The 16,003-nt window shown below is 44.8% G+C and overlaps 1 protein-coding gene across 3 annotated transcripts in view; it reads left to right on the top strand.

The window, feature by feature from the left end:
* The window catches only part of CUL4A (cullin 4A), a 57,446-nt gene extending 42,401 nt beyond the window's left edge, over positions 1 to 15,045 (top strand). For all 3 annotated transcript variants that reach the window (XM_077974086.1, XM_077974087.1, XM_028837365.2), the window contains exons 16-20: positions 2,332 to 2,445; positions 4,531 to 4,636; positions 4,787 to 4,959; positions 10,430 to 10,582; positions 13,469 to 15,045. In XM_077974086.1, coding sequence (XP_077830212.1) covers positions 2,332 to 2,445; positions 4,531 to 4,636; positions 4,787 to 4,959; positions 10,430 to 10,582; positions 13,469 to 13,564 — 642 coding nt within the window. In that variant the 3' untranslated portion in view covers positions 13,565 to 15,045. The remainder of the gene's footprint in view (positions 1 to 2,331; positions 2,446 to 4,530; positions 4,637 to 4,786; positions 4,960 to 10,429; positions 10,583 to 13,468) is intronic.
* The last annotated feature ends 958 nt before the right edge of the window (positions 15,046 to 16,003 follow it).

A 16,003-nucleotide genomic window follows, 5' to 3' on the forward strand; every position in this document is an offset into this window, starting at 1 on the left:
CACGCTCAGTGCGCAATGGAGAGCCAGAGAGCCGGAGGCCCTGCCCTGTGAGCCCCTGTCCGGAGTCCACATTCACTCTGTGCTACAGAGGCCGGTAGAGCTACGAGGGTGTCAGAGAAGGCTTCTCTGAGGAGGCGGTTCTGGAAATGAGTGGGTTTCATGAGGAAGATGGGATATGGGATCCAGCAGAAGAAACCACATGTGTGAAAGTCTGGGGGGATGAGAAGGTTTGAAAGACGGTGGAATGATGGGCTGAACTGGGCCTGGGGGATGTGAGGGGCAGAGGCCAGGGCTGTGAGACCAGAGGTTAGAATTTCATGCTTTCTTTGTCCCACGGTCTTTGGAAGCCGTCCAAAGACACGGAATGGTGAGCGTGTGGGAGAGGAGCGATGGGTTTGGATTTGTGTTCCTGCCCAAATCTCATATGGAATTGTAATCCCCACTGTTGGGCGAGGCCCTGGTGGGAAGCGACCAGATCATGGGGCAGATTTCCCCCTTGCTGTGCTCATGGTAGTGAGTGAGTTCTCATGAGATCTGGTTGTTTAAAAGTGTGTAGCACCTCCCCCTTCTCTCTCTCTTCCTGCTCCGGTCATGTGAAGATGTGCCTGCTTTTTTCCCTTGCCTTCTGCCATTATTAAAAGTTTCCTGAGGCCTCCCCAGCCAAGCTACTTGTACAGCCTGCAAAACTGTGAGCCAGTTAAACCTTCCTTCTTTATAAATTACCCGGTGTCAGGTATTTCTTTTCTTTTTTTTTTCTTTTTTTTTTTTTTTTTTTTTGAGACGGAGTCTGGCTCCATCGCCCAGGCTGGAGTGCAGTGGCTGGATCTCAGCTCACTGCAAGCTCCGCCTCCCGGGTTTGCACCATTCTCCTGCCTCAGCCTCCCGAGTAGCTGGGACTACAGGCGCCTGCCACCTCGCCCGGCTATTTTTTTGTATTTTTTAGTAGAGACGGGGTTTCACTGTGTTAGCCAGGATGGTCTCGATCTCCTGACCTCGTGATCCGCCCGTCTCGGCCTCCCAAAGTGCTGGGATTACAGGCTTGAGCCACCGCGCCCGGCCCAGGTATTTCTTAATAGCGGTGAAAGAATGGACTCATACAAGGCGTGTAGGTGGATACCGAGTCCTGGAGCACTGGCATTTGCGGAGTGGATGAGAGTAGGGGGAGCCACGCCCTGGGCTGTCCAGAGATGATCTCCTGAGGCGGAAACTGATGAACCCTCCCGGGCGCAGCACAGACTCGTTGGAGAGCCCAGGTGCAGTGGACACCAGACAGGATCAAACTGAAGAGTGGAGGGTATGACGGACCAGGAAGGGCACGCAGAAGTCAGGGAAAGCACCGCGCACGGGAGAGTCACGCACAGCCTGCCCCTGAGAGGCATCCAGGAAGCAGGAGCAGGATCCGGGCTGTGGGTAGGGCTGGTGCACTGAATGCTGGGAACTTGAAAATGCAACAACCACAATTGTTAAGGATCAGTAGAAAGTTTGGAAAATGTAAGAAATTCACTCAAGGCCAGGCAAAGTGTAATTCCAGAGCTTTGGGAGGCCGAGGCAGGGGAAACGCTTGGAACCAGGAGTTCAGGACCAGCCTGGGCAGCATAACTGTCTCTATTAAAAAAAAAAAAATCAATCAACAGGCATGGTGTCATGTACCTGTAGCCTGTAGTCCCAGCTACTCAGGACACTGAGGCAAGTGGATCACTTGCACCTGGGAGGTCCAGCCTGCAGTGAGCTCGGATCGCACCACAACCTGGCTGATAGAGCAAGCCTATGTTCCAGAAAACGAAAGAAATTCACCCAGAAGCTAATCATAAAAACAACTGACTTGTGCTGTCCTTTCTGTGCAGGCCAGCACAAGTCAGTTGTTTGTCAGTTGCCATCAGCCCCTGCACAGTGCAGCACAAGGGATGGTGGTGTCACCCTTCACAGATGAGGAAGCAGGAGCCCCGCTCATTGCAGGGAACACCAGCTGAGGCCAGGGCAGGGCATGGCCGGGCTGAGACACAGGATCTGGCCTCAGACACCTTTTTCTTGTCAGCTCCAGTCTTCACTCTGTGCCACTGGCCCCAGCAAGCCTGAGTGTGGGCAGAGACCACGGAATACAGCTGGTCTGTACCATGAAACACCAGTGCAAGCATTATCTCATTGACACTGGGAAGCCCCAAAGTGCAAGGATTGAGGATATTTTTACAGATGATGGAATCCAGAAAGTATCAGAATATAGAGCTGACCTTTTAATTCAGCTGTGACAAGTTGTAAAACTCTGCATTGAATGTGGGGCTATTGAGATGGATGGCGTGTGGCATGATTTTGTTGTTCTCCTATGCCTGACAGATGGTTAAACTTCAGGAAGTATTTAAGGCATTTTATCTTGGAAAGCACAGTGGTCGAAAACTTCAGTGGCAAACTACTTTGGGACATGCTGTTTTAAAAGCGGAGTTTAAAGAAGTAAGTTCTTTGTTTATTTTTTATTGTTAATATGTTAATAGAATTTTTTATTGTTACTAGACTTTGGTAGCAAAAAAGGAAAGAGTGTTTCACTTTAATTCACTAGCTTTTATATGTCAATAAAATTAATAACAGGGCCGGGCGCGGTGGCTCAAGCCTGTAATCCCAGCACTTTGGGAGGCCGAGACGGGCGGATCACGAGGTCAGGAGATCGAGACCATCCTGGTTAACACGGTGAAACCCCGTCTCTACTAAAAAATACAAAAAACTAGCCGGCCGAGGTGGCGGACGCCTGTAGTCCCAGCTACTCGGGAGGCGGAGGCAGGAGAATGGCGTGAACCCGGGAGGCGGAGCTTGCAGTGAGCTGAGATCCGGCCACTGCACTCCAGCCTGGGTGACAGCGCGAGACTCCGTCTCAAAAAAAAAAAAAAAAAAAAAAAAAAAAAATAAAATTAATAACAGTTAAAGGGTTAATATTCCAATCAATAAAAATTCTTAAGAAACCAATCCATAGAAAACCATTTACCTATTTAAAAAAAAGAGAGAATGTGAAGAGGCAACTCATAAAAGCAAAATTGAAAAAAATTAATATCCATGAAGATGCATTACACTTCTCTGCAAAACAAAGGGCTTCAAAGTAAAATACAGTAAGATACCACTTTTTGACTAAGAGATTTGATGAAGCCTAAAAAACAGAGAAAACCAGATTCTTGCCCACTGCTGGAAGAAGCACAAACTGTAGTGAGCTTTTGGAAGGGCAGTTTGGCATTGTGAACTTTGGCAACACTGCCGAATTGTTGCCTTAGTTTCAACTCTAGGAACTCATCTTAATAAGATATTTTCACGGATTAATGAATAAGAATAGTTGTTGCAGTGCTGGTTTTTTGTTTTTGTTTTTGTTTTTGTTTTTTTTTGAGACGGAGTCTCGCTCTGTCGCCCAGGCTGGAGTGCAGTGGCGCATTCTCGGCTCACTGCAAGCTCCGCCTCCCGGGTTTATGCCATTCTCCTGCCTCAGCCTCCCGAGTAGCTGGGACTACAGGTGCCCGCCATCACGCCCAGCTAGTTTTTTGTATTTTTAGTAGAGAGAGGGTATCACTGTGTGGGCCAGGATGGGATGGTCTCGATCTCCTGACCTCGTGATCCGCCCGCCTTGGCCTCCCAAAGTGCTGGGATTACAGGCGTGAGCCACCGGGCCCGGCTGCAGTGCTGTTTTTATGAGTGGTTATTTAAGAGGGGAGATTGCATACAATGGACTGATCAATGAAAAGAGCTTATCATGAAACAGGGCAATTACATACACTAAGCAAAAACGTTATAAAATTCCTATTTTTCATAGCTGTTATATTAATAATAAACTTATCTGTACATTATGAAATAAGTTATACATACCAACTTTATATATATTATTGTAGAGAGTCATATACCGAAAACCATATATACTCTTCCTTAAGGTATTAGGAAGGTTAATTTCTGTTATCCCCAGTTTTTGCCTTACTTGCTGACTTTAGTTGAACTTGAGCTCCGCAGGGTCTGTACCAGCAGCGCCAACTGCGGCTCTCTCCAGGTGTGCAGGAAGGGCTTGTTGCGGGCTCGCGATGAGTCAGGGCTGAGTCCTCAGAGGGAGCCCCCGACTGCCACCCGACCTCTCACGTGCCTCTCGCGGGTCTGACCCAGAGGCATGTGGCAAGTTGCTGCAGCAGGAACTGCTGAATAGAAAAGGAGATCATTGCCCGGGCGCAGTGGCTCAATCCTGTAATCCCAGCACTTTGGGAGGCCGAGACGGGCAGATCACGAGGTCAGGAGATGGAGACCATCCTGGCTAACATGGTGAAACCCCGTCTCTACTAAAAAAATACAAAAAACTAGCCGGGCGAGGTGGTGGGCACCTGTAATCCCAGCTACCCGGGAGGCTGAGGCAGGAGAATGGCGTGAATCTGGGAGGCGGGGCTTGCAGTGAGTCGAGATTGCACCACTGCACTCCAGCCTGGGCGACAGAGCGAGACTCCATCTCAAAAAAAAAAAATCTAATTTTTCTAAGATTGTACACGCACAGTTTCAAAGGTGTGATGAGGCCTTCTCTTCCAGGGGAAGAAGGAATTCCAGGTGTCCCTCTTCCAGACACTGGTGCTCCTCATGTTCAACGAGGGAGATGGCTTCAGCTTTGAGGAGATAAAAATGGCCACGGGGATAGGTATGAAAACCGCAGAGTGCATGGCTCCATGAGTTGTTCTTAAAGCATGTGTTTGTTTTAAGATAAGACATAGACTTGGTAGCGTGATTTGTTTACTGTTGTTGAGTCTCATTCATGTAAAGCCAACCTCTGCGTTTGCTTCCCCTTCAGAGGATAGTGAATTGCGCAGAACGCTGCAGTCCCTGGCCTGTGGCAAAGCGCGTGTGCTGATTAAAAGTCCCAAAGGAAAGGAAGTAGAAGACGGAGACAAGTTCATTTTTAATGGAGAGTTCAAGCACAAGTTGTTTAGAATAAAGATCAATCAAATTCAGATGAAGGAAACTGTATGTATAAACTTTTTCTTTTTACTTATAGGGTGTTTAGCAAGGAGCCATTTGTTTTTGTAGTAATGTTTTTGACTGTTGTTAGAGGCCTGAAGCACATTTCTAAGATAATCTAATTGGGCTATGTAATGTTTATAAGAGTACTCATTTTCACGTCGCTTTCATTAACTTCACATTCTCAGTAGGAAAGAAAATCAGATAAAAAGCCACTTAATGTTACTCCTATTCACAGACAAATTGTGTGCTAAGCCAGAACTTCCCATGGTCATAGGGTTTCGAAAATTATCCACACTTTCTATGGTAATAGAATCTGATATGGTTCACTCGTGGTGGTGTGCGTTCTGTGGGTCTGGATAAATGTATAATGTTATGTATACAGCATTATAGGATCATACAGGAGTTTCATTGCCCAAAAAACTCTCTTACGTTCTGTCACTGTATCCCTGTCTCCCTCTGAGCCCCTGGCAACCCCTGACCCTGTCACCGTCACCATAGTTTTGCCCTTTCCTGAGTGCCATACAGTTGGAGTCACAGTGTGTAGCCTTTTCAGATTGGCTTCTTTTATTTAGCAGAATGCATTTAAGGTTCACCATGTCTTTTCATGGCTGGGTAACTCTGCTTTTGGCACTGAAGGATTCTCCATTGTCTGGATGCATCACAACTTATCCCTTCACCTACTGAAGGACATCTGGTTGCCTCCAACTTTTGGTGATGATGACTAAAGCTGCTATAAACATTTCTGTGCAGGTTTTAACTCCTTTGAGGGTGCAACTTTTATAGTGGGCAAAAGTGAGAAGGTCTCTCGGTTCCTTCTCCTGAAGATAACCACTATTGCCCTTTTTGTTTGTGGTCACAGCCTTTTTCTGTGGTGTAAGTATATGTAAACTTTTTTTTTAATGGGATCACTACGCAAGGCACAGTGGCATGCAGCCATAGTCTCAGCTACTCCAGAGTGTCGCTTGAGCCCGGGAGTTTGAGGCCAGCCTGAGCAATGCAGTGAGACCCCCAGCTCTACAAAAGAAAAAACACCTGGGGTCACTGTATATATGGCGCCTGTCAGGGCCTCGTGTAGCCAGTTTTCGTGCTGATCACAGTCTTCTCCTGGCCAGGACTTGTTGCAGGAGCAGAGTGCTGGTTGTGTAGACCCACCAGGGCTGGCAGTGCCCTCGGCCACAGGCACTAACATTCCTCCACCGCCCCTCCTGAAAATAAGATTACGTTCAACACCCTGGCACAGACATTTCTGTGCACTTGTTAGATGGTTTCTTCAGTGTGATCATTGCTCTGGAGCTGCTGGGTAAAATAATGTGTCCTTTTATTAGTTTGACTGCTCTTTTCCAAGTTGAAGTCTGGCAGATTTCACCCGAGCACAGTGTCTGCCCCCACCTCCCCCTGTCCTCCCTGTTCCCAGCAGCCCAGAGATCGTTTGTTGCCGTTTTCATTTTGATTTCTGATTTCTTTCAGCATCTTTCTACCACTCCGTAGTTTATACAAATTATATAATCTTTCTAATGCTCCATTTCTCATATTTAAAATAGACATACTACTACCTCAAGTTGTGAGAATTAAATGAATTGTTTGCCACACACCTGTAAGCACTTCATAAATGTTGATGTCGATTTTTATGCTTAGCCATTTGTATTTTTCTTTTTTTAATTGCTCTTCAAGTCATGTACATTTGTTATAGTGTTCTTTCTCTTACGGATTAGGTGGTTTTCTTTATATATTAAGGATATTAATGCTTTGTTCCTTTTTTTTTTTTTTTTTGGAGTTTCACTCTGTCGTCCAGGCTGGAGTGCAGTGGTACAATCTCGGCTCACTGCAACCTCCGTCTCCCAGGTTCAAGCGATTCTCCTGTCTCAGCCTCTCGAGTAGCTGGGACTATAGGCACGTGCCACCACACTCAGCTAGGTTTCATATTTTTAGTAGAGATGGGGTTTTACCGTGTTGGCCAGGCTGGTCTCGAACTCCTGACCTCAGGTGAGTCACCCATGGCCCCCCAAGGTGCTGAGATTACAGGCGTGAGCCACCATGGCCAGCCTGCATTGTCATTTTTGACAGATAATTTTGTTGTTCTTAGTGGGGTTTTTTTCACATAACAGTTTTTAAGTTCTCAAATATAGTCTCCTTTTCTTTTATGGTTTCTGACTTAACGTGTAATGCTGTATTAGGCCATTCTTGTATTGCTATAAGGAAATACCTGAAACTGGGTAATTTATAAAGAAGAGAAGTTTAACTGGCTCAGGGTTCGGCAGGCTGTGGGAAGCATGGCACCAGCATCACCTCAGCTTCTAATGAGGCCTCAGGAAGTTTCTAATGATGGCGGAAGGTGCAAGGGGAGCAGGTGTCTCACATGGCAAAAGCATGAGCAAGAACAGGGAGGGAGGTGCCCAACATGTTTAAATAACCAGATCTCACTACCGAGGAGGGCGGCCCAAGCCATTCGTGGGACCTGCCCCCATGTCCCAGTCACCTCCCACCAGGCCCCATCTCTAACACTGGAGACCACATTTCAGCATGAGATTTGGAGGGGACACATATTCAAAACCATATCACAGACCTAAGAGAGAAATTCCCTTAACCAGATTTTTAAAAAACATTTCTACTATGTTATTTTTCTAGAAGTTTTTACATTTAAATCTTTTTTTTTTTTTTTTTTTTTTTTTTTTGAGACGGAGTCTGGCTCTGTCGCCCAGGCTGGAGTACAGTGGCCGGATCTCAGCTCACTGCAAGCTCCGCCTCCCGGGTTCACGCCATTCTCCTGCCTCAGCCTCCTGCGTAACTGGGACTACAGGCGCCCGCCACCTCGCCCAGCTAATTTTTTTTTGTATTTTTTAGTAGAGACGGGGTTTCACTGGGTTATCCAGGATGGTCTCGATCTCCTGACCTCGTGATCCGCCCGTCTCGGCCTCCCAAAGTGCCGGGATTACAGGCTTGAGCCACCGCGCCCGGCCACATTTAAATCTTTATTTTCATGTTGCAGAAATTATTTTAGTATCTGAAAACAGTTTAATTACCCCCATCCTTTCCAAAACCAAATTTGAAATATCATCCGTGCACGTTATTTGAATTATCACCTTATTATGTATCAAATTCATATAGGTCAGTTTCTCAATTCTCTTCTATAAATTCTGTATCTATTTCATAGCCATCCATTTGTTTTGTTTTGTTTTTTGTGACAGTGTCGCCCAGGCTGGTGTGCAGTGGTGTGATCATAGCTCATTGCAGCCTCAACCTCTTGGGCTCAAGCGATCCTTCCACCTCAGCCTCAGGCATGTGCCACCGCGCCCAGCTAATTTTTTGTATTTTTTGTAGAGATGAGGCCTTGCCATCTTACCCAGGCTGGTCTTGAACTCCTGGGCTCAAGCAATCCTCCTACATTGACCCCCCAAATTCCTGGGATTACAGCCGTGAGCCACCACGCCTGGCACCAAGTTCTTTTAATTAATGTAGCTGTTCCTATAACTTTATTCTTCCAGTGAACTTCACAATAATTATATCATGCCTTTACTCCCCCAAATAAGAACATTGACATTTTTAATCCATATTGCATTAAATTAATTTGCAGAGGTTTTATCTTTGTCATATTAAATCTTCTGATTCATACATATGTGTATATATATAAATATATACAAATGTTTTCTCTTTCTCAGAACTTCCTAGTTTTCTTCTGTAAGTCTTGCATATTTCTTGCTAGTCATAAATTTTCGTTCATTCAACAAATAACTTATTGATCATCTGTGGTGGCCCAGGTCCTCTGAAGCACTGAGAATTCATCCATTAACAATAAAGAATAAATCTTTGTTTCTAGGAGTGTTCTGTCTTTTCCAGCAGAGAGGTAGCAGAGGATCACAGACATTGACTAACTTGTAAAAGTGGAGGAAAATGTTAGGATAGAGAAGTGCAGGAGAGTCTAATTAAATACTGTTGTCAGCGAACGCTTTCCTGAATAAGTGACTAGCTTTGCTCAGGAACTGAAAGAAGGCCTCTGGCTGCAGCGTCATTGCCAAAAGGGGAAGCTGAGCCACACAGGCCTGATCAGGCAGCCACAGCCGGACCCTCTGAAGATGGCTCAGACCTGTGAAGCATTTGGAAAACCACTAGAGTTTTAAGCAAGACAGTCTAATGAAATGCTGATACCTTATAAAGGGGACCTTTTTTCTTTACATTTCTGATGGTTTTTATCAGAATGTGTGTATTAATGCTATTTGTCTTTGTATATTTATTTTATTTCCAGCCACTTTACAAAACTCTTTAGCTTTGAAAGTTTTTCTCTTGATTTTCTTGGATTTTCCAGCTCAGCTACAAATAATGATCGTTTTGTCTGCACCTTTTCGATATACCTCTTTAGTCTGTTCTTGTATTGCATAGTTAGAACCTCTAATGTTTTTAAGGAATAGCAGTACTGCTAAGCTTCCTAATTTTATCTCTAGTTCAGAGGGTATTAACTTTTTGGGGGTCATGGATCCTGTTGAAAATGTGGTGAAAGCTTGGAGTCTCTCCCATCCTGAAGCATACTTGCCTCATATGTATGCATGGACCTTCCGCCAACCCTCATTTCAACTGCACATCCCCATCAGGTTCCTATTTGACTAAGATTAAGTTGTCTCTAGTATTTGCTGTTTGTTTCTGATAACCATGTTTTATCATGTTCAGATTCTTTCCTTTTTTATTCATCCTTGTATGCTAATATTTGTTTTAAATCAAAAAATCAATTTTCAATTTTATCATGCCTTTTCAGCATCTATCTAGATGGTCATATAATCTAACCTTTCAGCTGTTACAATGCTCTCACTTATATTCACAGATTTCCTAATGTTGATCAACACTTACATTTCTGGAGTATATCCTGGTGGTCATTATGCTTTGTTTTGTTTACTGTGCTGCTAGTTTTAATCTACATCATACATAGAGTTGTTACAGCTTTCTTATAAGGAAATAACTTCTAAAAATATTTTTCAAGTTTTGGTTTTGGAGTTTTGCTATTCTGGGAATGTACATTTTACTAGAACAAATAAACATGCTTAATAAAGTAGGATTCATCCAATGTCTGACCTTTCTTTGCATCAGAAAAACATTTCTCATCAAATTTGTTAACATCAAATCATTAATATTGAAATACAGACCAGGCGTGGTGGCTCATGCCTGTAATCCCAACACTTTGGGAGGCCAAGGTGGGCGGATCCCCTGAGGTCAGGAGTTCAAAACCAGCCTGGCCAACATAGTGAAACCCTGCCTCTACAAAAATACAAAAAGTAGCCAGGCATGACAGTGGGTACCTGTAATCCCAGCTACTCGGGAGGCTGAGGCGAGAGAATCGCTTGATCCCAGGAGGCGGAGGTTGCAGTGAGCCGAGATCATGCCATTGCACTCTAGCTCAGACGACTTAGTGAGACTCCGTCTCAAAAAAAAAATAAAGAAAAAGAAAATGTGTCTTTACACTTAACTTTTTTTTTTGTTTTTTGTACAGGTTGAGGAACAAGTTAGCACCACTGAGAGAGTGTTTCAGGATAGACAATATCAGATTGATGCTGCTATCGTCAGAATAATGAAGATGAGAAAGACTCTTGGTCATAATCTTCTAGTTTCTGAATTATATAATCAGCTGAAATTTCCAGTAAAGGTAAATGTAACATTAGCATAATTAAATTTGTAGTATTTGCTAAACAAGTGACAAAGCATGTTTAATTCTCACTATGTTCAGTCCTATCATTTGACCTGCATTATTCATGATCATTCGTGTATACATTGAATGTAAAAAACTGGCAAATGTGAAGCTCTTTATTCCAGGTGTTGTTCATCACTGCTGTAGAAATGATAGAACCCGGCCGGGCGCGGTGGCTCAAGCCTGTAATCCCAGCACTTTGGGAGGCCGAGACGGCTGGATCACGAGGTCAGGAGATCGAGACTATCCTGGCGAACACAGTGAAACCCCGTCTCTACTAAAACTACAAAAAAAAAAGTAGCCGGGCGAGGTGGCAGGCGCCTGTGGTCCCAGCTCCTTGGGAGGCTGAGGCAGGAGAATGGCGTGAACCCGGGAGGCGGAGCTTGCAGTGAGCTGAGATCCGGCCACTGCACTCCAGCCTGGGCGACAGAGCTAGACTCCGTCTCAAAAAAAAAAAAAAAAGAAATGATAGAACCCTGAAACTGTCCTTCCCAGGGATGGCGCGTGCTTCTTCATATTTTCAGGAAGAGAAGAGGTAGATGGGACATGGAAAGCCGAACACTTTTCTCATAGTAGTAGCTGTCAGGGTTATGTCACAATATTTTAGAGAAATGATAACAATAACTAATTTATTCAGCGTTTACAGGCTATACCGCGTTTTCCACCATGGTAGTAATAGTCCACTGTTGCTGTTGCTTATGAAAGTCAGCCCAGACCTGTCAACCCACGTTGTATTTTCAGAACTGAGATTTACTGTCCTACTACGTGTGAGATGCAGGATAAGCCGGGAAAGTATTATGAAATGTTTTTTACACGTATTTATCAACCCAGGAAATACTGAACTCTGATGACGCCTGGCCTCTCGAACTGGACCAGCCACACCTGCTTTGGAGGGAAAGTCCCCAGATTCCATGTTGTGCAGTTTGAGCCTCCCATTCTGTCAAGGGAATAAAGTTGAGATGCACTAAATAGTCGAACACTTAAGAGTCTGGTGTGCCAGGCGCGGTGGCTCAAGCCTGTAATCCCAGCACTTTGGGAGGCCGAGACGGGCGGATCACGAGGTCAGGAGATCGAGACCATCCTGGCTAACACGGTGAAACCCCGTCTCTACTAAAAAATACAAAAAAAAACTAGCCGGGCGAGGTGGCAGGCGCCTGTAGTCCCGGCTACTCGGGAGGCTGAGGCAGGAGAATGGCGGGAACCCGGGAGGCGGAGCTTGCAGTGAGCTGAGATCCGGCCACAGCTCTCCAGCCTGGGTGACAGAGCGAGACTCCGTCTCAAAAAAAAAAAAAAAAAAAAAAAAAGTCTGGTGGAAGTGCCACTGTCCATCAGCCCGCATTTGCCCCCTTCCCTGCAGAGGTGAGGTGCCGTCCTCAGGGCCCTGCACAGCTCCAGAGCACCGTCAGGGAAACTGCCCCTTCCTCCCACCACTGCAAACAACCAGGCTCAGTGCAAAGCGGAAGGCGAGCAAGGGTGGAGTGTGGCCAACCAGGGCGCCCGCTCTGCTGTCATGGTTAGTTGGGTTTTCAGCCACATCTTTTTTTTTTGAGACGGAGTCTTGCTGTCCCCCAGGATGGAGTGCAGTGGCGCGATCTCGGCTCACTGTAACCTCCGCCTCCCAGGTTCAAGCAATTCTCCTGCCTCAGCCTCCTGAGTAGCTGGGATTACAGGCACCTGCCACCACACCCGGCTGAATTTGTATTTTTAGTAGAGAGGGGGTTTCCCCATGTGGTGAGGCTGGTCTCAAACTCCTGACCTCGTGATCCGCCTGCCTCGGCTTCCCAGAGTGCTGGGATTACAGGCGTGAGCCACTATGCCAGCCTCAGCCACATCTTGTAAAATGTGTGGCTTACGGCTGAATAGAAGGTTAAGTTTGTTTGGAAAATAGAGGGTCTCCCTTGTATAGGGAGAGCCTTGCACATAAGTGTTCACACAGATTTGCTTCCTAATATAGCAGAGCTGGAGTGGCTGTTCCCTCTGGGCAGAGACGAGCTATGGCTGTGGATTCGTCTACTCAGTCACCTACTTTTAGTGCAGGAACTAAACATGTCTATGTTTCACTTACATAGACGTGGCATGGCAATAACAATATAAATACATAAGAGTGAAAATACAGGCTGGGTACACTGCCTCACGTCAGTGACCCCAGCACTTCGGCAGCTGAGGCAGGCGGATTGATTGAGCCCAGGAATTTGAGACCAGCCTGGACAACATAATAAGACCCCTTCTCTACAAAAAATAAAGTTAGCCAGGCCTGGTGGTGTGCAGCCCGTGGTGCCAGCTACTGGGGAGGCTGAAGCACGAAGATTGCTTGAGTCCAGGAGGTGGAGGCTGCAGTGAGCTGAGATCACACCACTGCACTCCAGCCTGGGCAGCAAAATGAGACCCCATCTCAAAATAAATAAAATAAAATAAAATATGGTACTTAGGCAGAAGCATCCTTACAAAGGATAAAAGTGTCCCAAGAAGACATGATGAGATTTTCCTTTCTAAAAACAAAAATGTGTTGTGATCGGGTCTGCCTTGCTTATGTGCTCTTACTGATGGCAGATGATGTATGTACATTTCACAAATTTCACATTTCCCTCAGGAAGCCACGCTCTGACCATAAACTCACATAGACACTTTTTTTTAATCAAGAGATAACGTTAACTTTGTCTTTGAAATAGAAAGTTTTATTCATTTTATAAATATGTGTATAATTATAAATGATTTTCATATAAATATTTGTATATATATATTTCTGTAATTATAGTTATATACTTCCTGCATATACCCCTTGTTTGTAAACGTTTGTAAATTTAATGCGACTATAATTAGGGGCGTTTCATTTTTCTTTTTTAGCCTGGAGATTTGAAAAAGAGAATTGAATCTCTGATAGACAGAGACTATATGGAGAGAGACAAAGACAATCCGAATCAGTACCACTACGTGGCCTGACACATCTGCACACGGTTCCCCTTCAGGAAACACTAGAATGTACCCTCAGAGCAGGAAGCACACCTGTGCCATTTCTGGGACTCTGATTGATCCAGCTGTGGACATTGGAAGGCGAAGGAAGGGAGGTGGCTCCTGGGTCATCCTTCACAAGGCTCAAGACTTCAACCGGCAGATGTATCTTTTTCCCTCCAGTTTTTCCTCTAGTTCTTTTAGGCATTTAAATTGTTTCTGTTACTCTGTGCAAAATAACTTTGAGATTGGACAAGAAGATATTGCTAAAGAGAAGTTCCTTTAAAAGGTCTTGTTCTTGTGTCAAAAAGCTGAAAGTTTGGTTTGTTCTTGTGTGTGATCATGAATGCACAATGAAGAAGACCCTAGATGCTGCATTTTTTAGCTCTGAAGATTCCTTAGGTATCCCTGAAGACAGCTCGCTCAGATGACCAGCATTTAGAGTGAAAACAAGGGCCCTTCGTGGGGGAGCATGAGAAAGAGCCAGGGTTCAAAGCTGGCGAATGGTGGTGCATCCTAGCCACTGGCCTCTCTGTGTTTCCTGTATTTCCAAAAGTTATAAACTTTGATGGCTGATTTTTTGTAAGTCAGGTTTCTGAGTGAGCTCCCTGACGTGCCAAGGCCATGGTGTCCGCCCTGCTGCGTCTGTTCGTTTCAGCTGAGTTGCTTGTGAATCTCTGTTTTAGGGTTTGGGGCTAGCGTGTTTGTGTTTCCATTCTAAGATTGAGTCTGGCAGTCCCTGTTTTTTTGCATTGGGGTAACTGCTCTTTGATTTTTTTTAATTGCAGTATTTGTATGATTGCAATAATAAAGTTTGGTTTGGTTTTTACAGTCATGCGCAGGGAGGATCCTTGTTCTCTGCTGTCAACTGTAAAAAGTTTATGGAGACTTAAAGTCTTGATGTTGTGAAGCAGAGGTTATTTTGTGGAAAGATTAAAAGGATTTTGTTGGTACCTGGTTTTGTGTTGTGTATATATACATGAGGTTGAACAGTGAAAGGAAAGTTCAGTAGTGATGTTAGAAGGGTAACTATGACAAAGATACTTTTGAGATAACATTTAAAAGTACTTTATATTTTACATAATAGCATGTTTCATTTTGATTAAAAGCTACCAAAGGAATTTTGATCATGGCCTAAGTGTTTAAAGCAATATTTTCTGGAATATACCGAGTTTATATAATTTGATTTTGTGCTAAATTATTAAAAGAGTCTCTTTTTGAAACATGCGGGTGGGTTTCCATATTAAAATCCTCACTCTTTAATAGTCATTTCTATCTTTGAGAATTTTCATTTATGAGTTCCATGATATGTGGTCTAAGAAAGACCAAACAGATTTCTATTTTTATTTCTTATATTTTAAGTTCGTTGTGTCTAGAGATTGTTAATATTGTAATTTAATGTAGACTTACTTTGAATAAAATTAGTTTAATTGGCTTTAAAATTACATTAATAAAACTTTGTGATATGCAAACGACACATACTTCATAACTCTTTAGCAGCTTTGACTACTAGTGCACTAGGCAGAAGTCGGAGCAGGGAGCACCTGTCCCCTCTCAAGTGATGATTCTTTGCTGGCCACCTCTACCACAAAATACCAATGAGGCCAGGTAGTGACAAATGGGTCTTTTTTACCTGGATGATTCGTTGTGCTGTGCCTTTAATTTGTTGCATTTGGGCACAGTGGCTCATGCCTGTGGTCCCAACTAGGAGGGCAAGATGGGACGATCGTTTGAGCCCGAGTTCTAGACCATCCTGGGCACCATAGGGAGATCCTGTTTCCATTTTAGTTTATTTATGTGTTTGGTTTTTTTTTTTTTTTTTTTTTTTTTTTTTTTTTTTTTTTTTTTTTTTTTGAGACGGAGTCTCGCTGTGTCGCCCAGGCTGGAGTGCAGTGGCCAGATCTCAGCTCACTGCAAGCTCCGCCTCCCGGGTTTACGCCATTCTCCTGCCTCAGCCTCCCGAGTAGCTGGGACCACAGGCGCCCGCCACCTCGCCCGGCTAATTTTTTGTATTTTTAGTAGAGACGGGGTTTCACCGAGTTAGCCAGGATGGTCTCGATCTCCTGACCTCGTGATCCACCCGCCTCGGCCTCCCAAAGTGCTGGGATTACAGGCTTGAGCCACCGCGCCCGGCATGTTTGTTTATTTTTAATTGAGGTGGAGTCTCGCTCTGTTGCCCAAGCTGGAGTGCAATGGTGCAATCTCAGCTCACTGCACCCTCCGCCTCCTGGGTTCAAGCAATTCTCCCACCTCAGTCTCCCCAGTAGCAGGGTTTAGAGGCACCTGCCGTCATGCCTGGCTAATATTTGTATTTTTGTAGAGGTGGGGTTTCACCATGTTGGCCAGGCTGGTCTTGAACTCCAAACCTCAGGTGATCTGCCTGCCTCGGCCTCCCAAAGTGCTGGGATTACAGGCGTGAGCTATCGCGCC

The sequence above is a fragment of the Macaca mulatta genome, chromosome 17 (assembly GCF_049350105.2).
Source record: "Macaca mulatta isolate MMU2019108-1 chromosome 17, T2T-MMU8v2.0, whole genome shotgun sequence".
Classification (NCBI taxonomy): Eukaryota; Metazoa; Chordata; class Mammalia; order Primates; family Cercopithecidae; genus Macaca; species Macaca mulatta.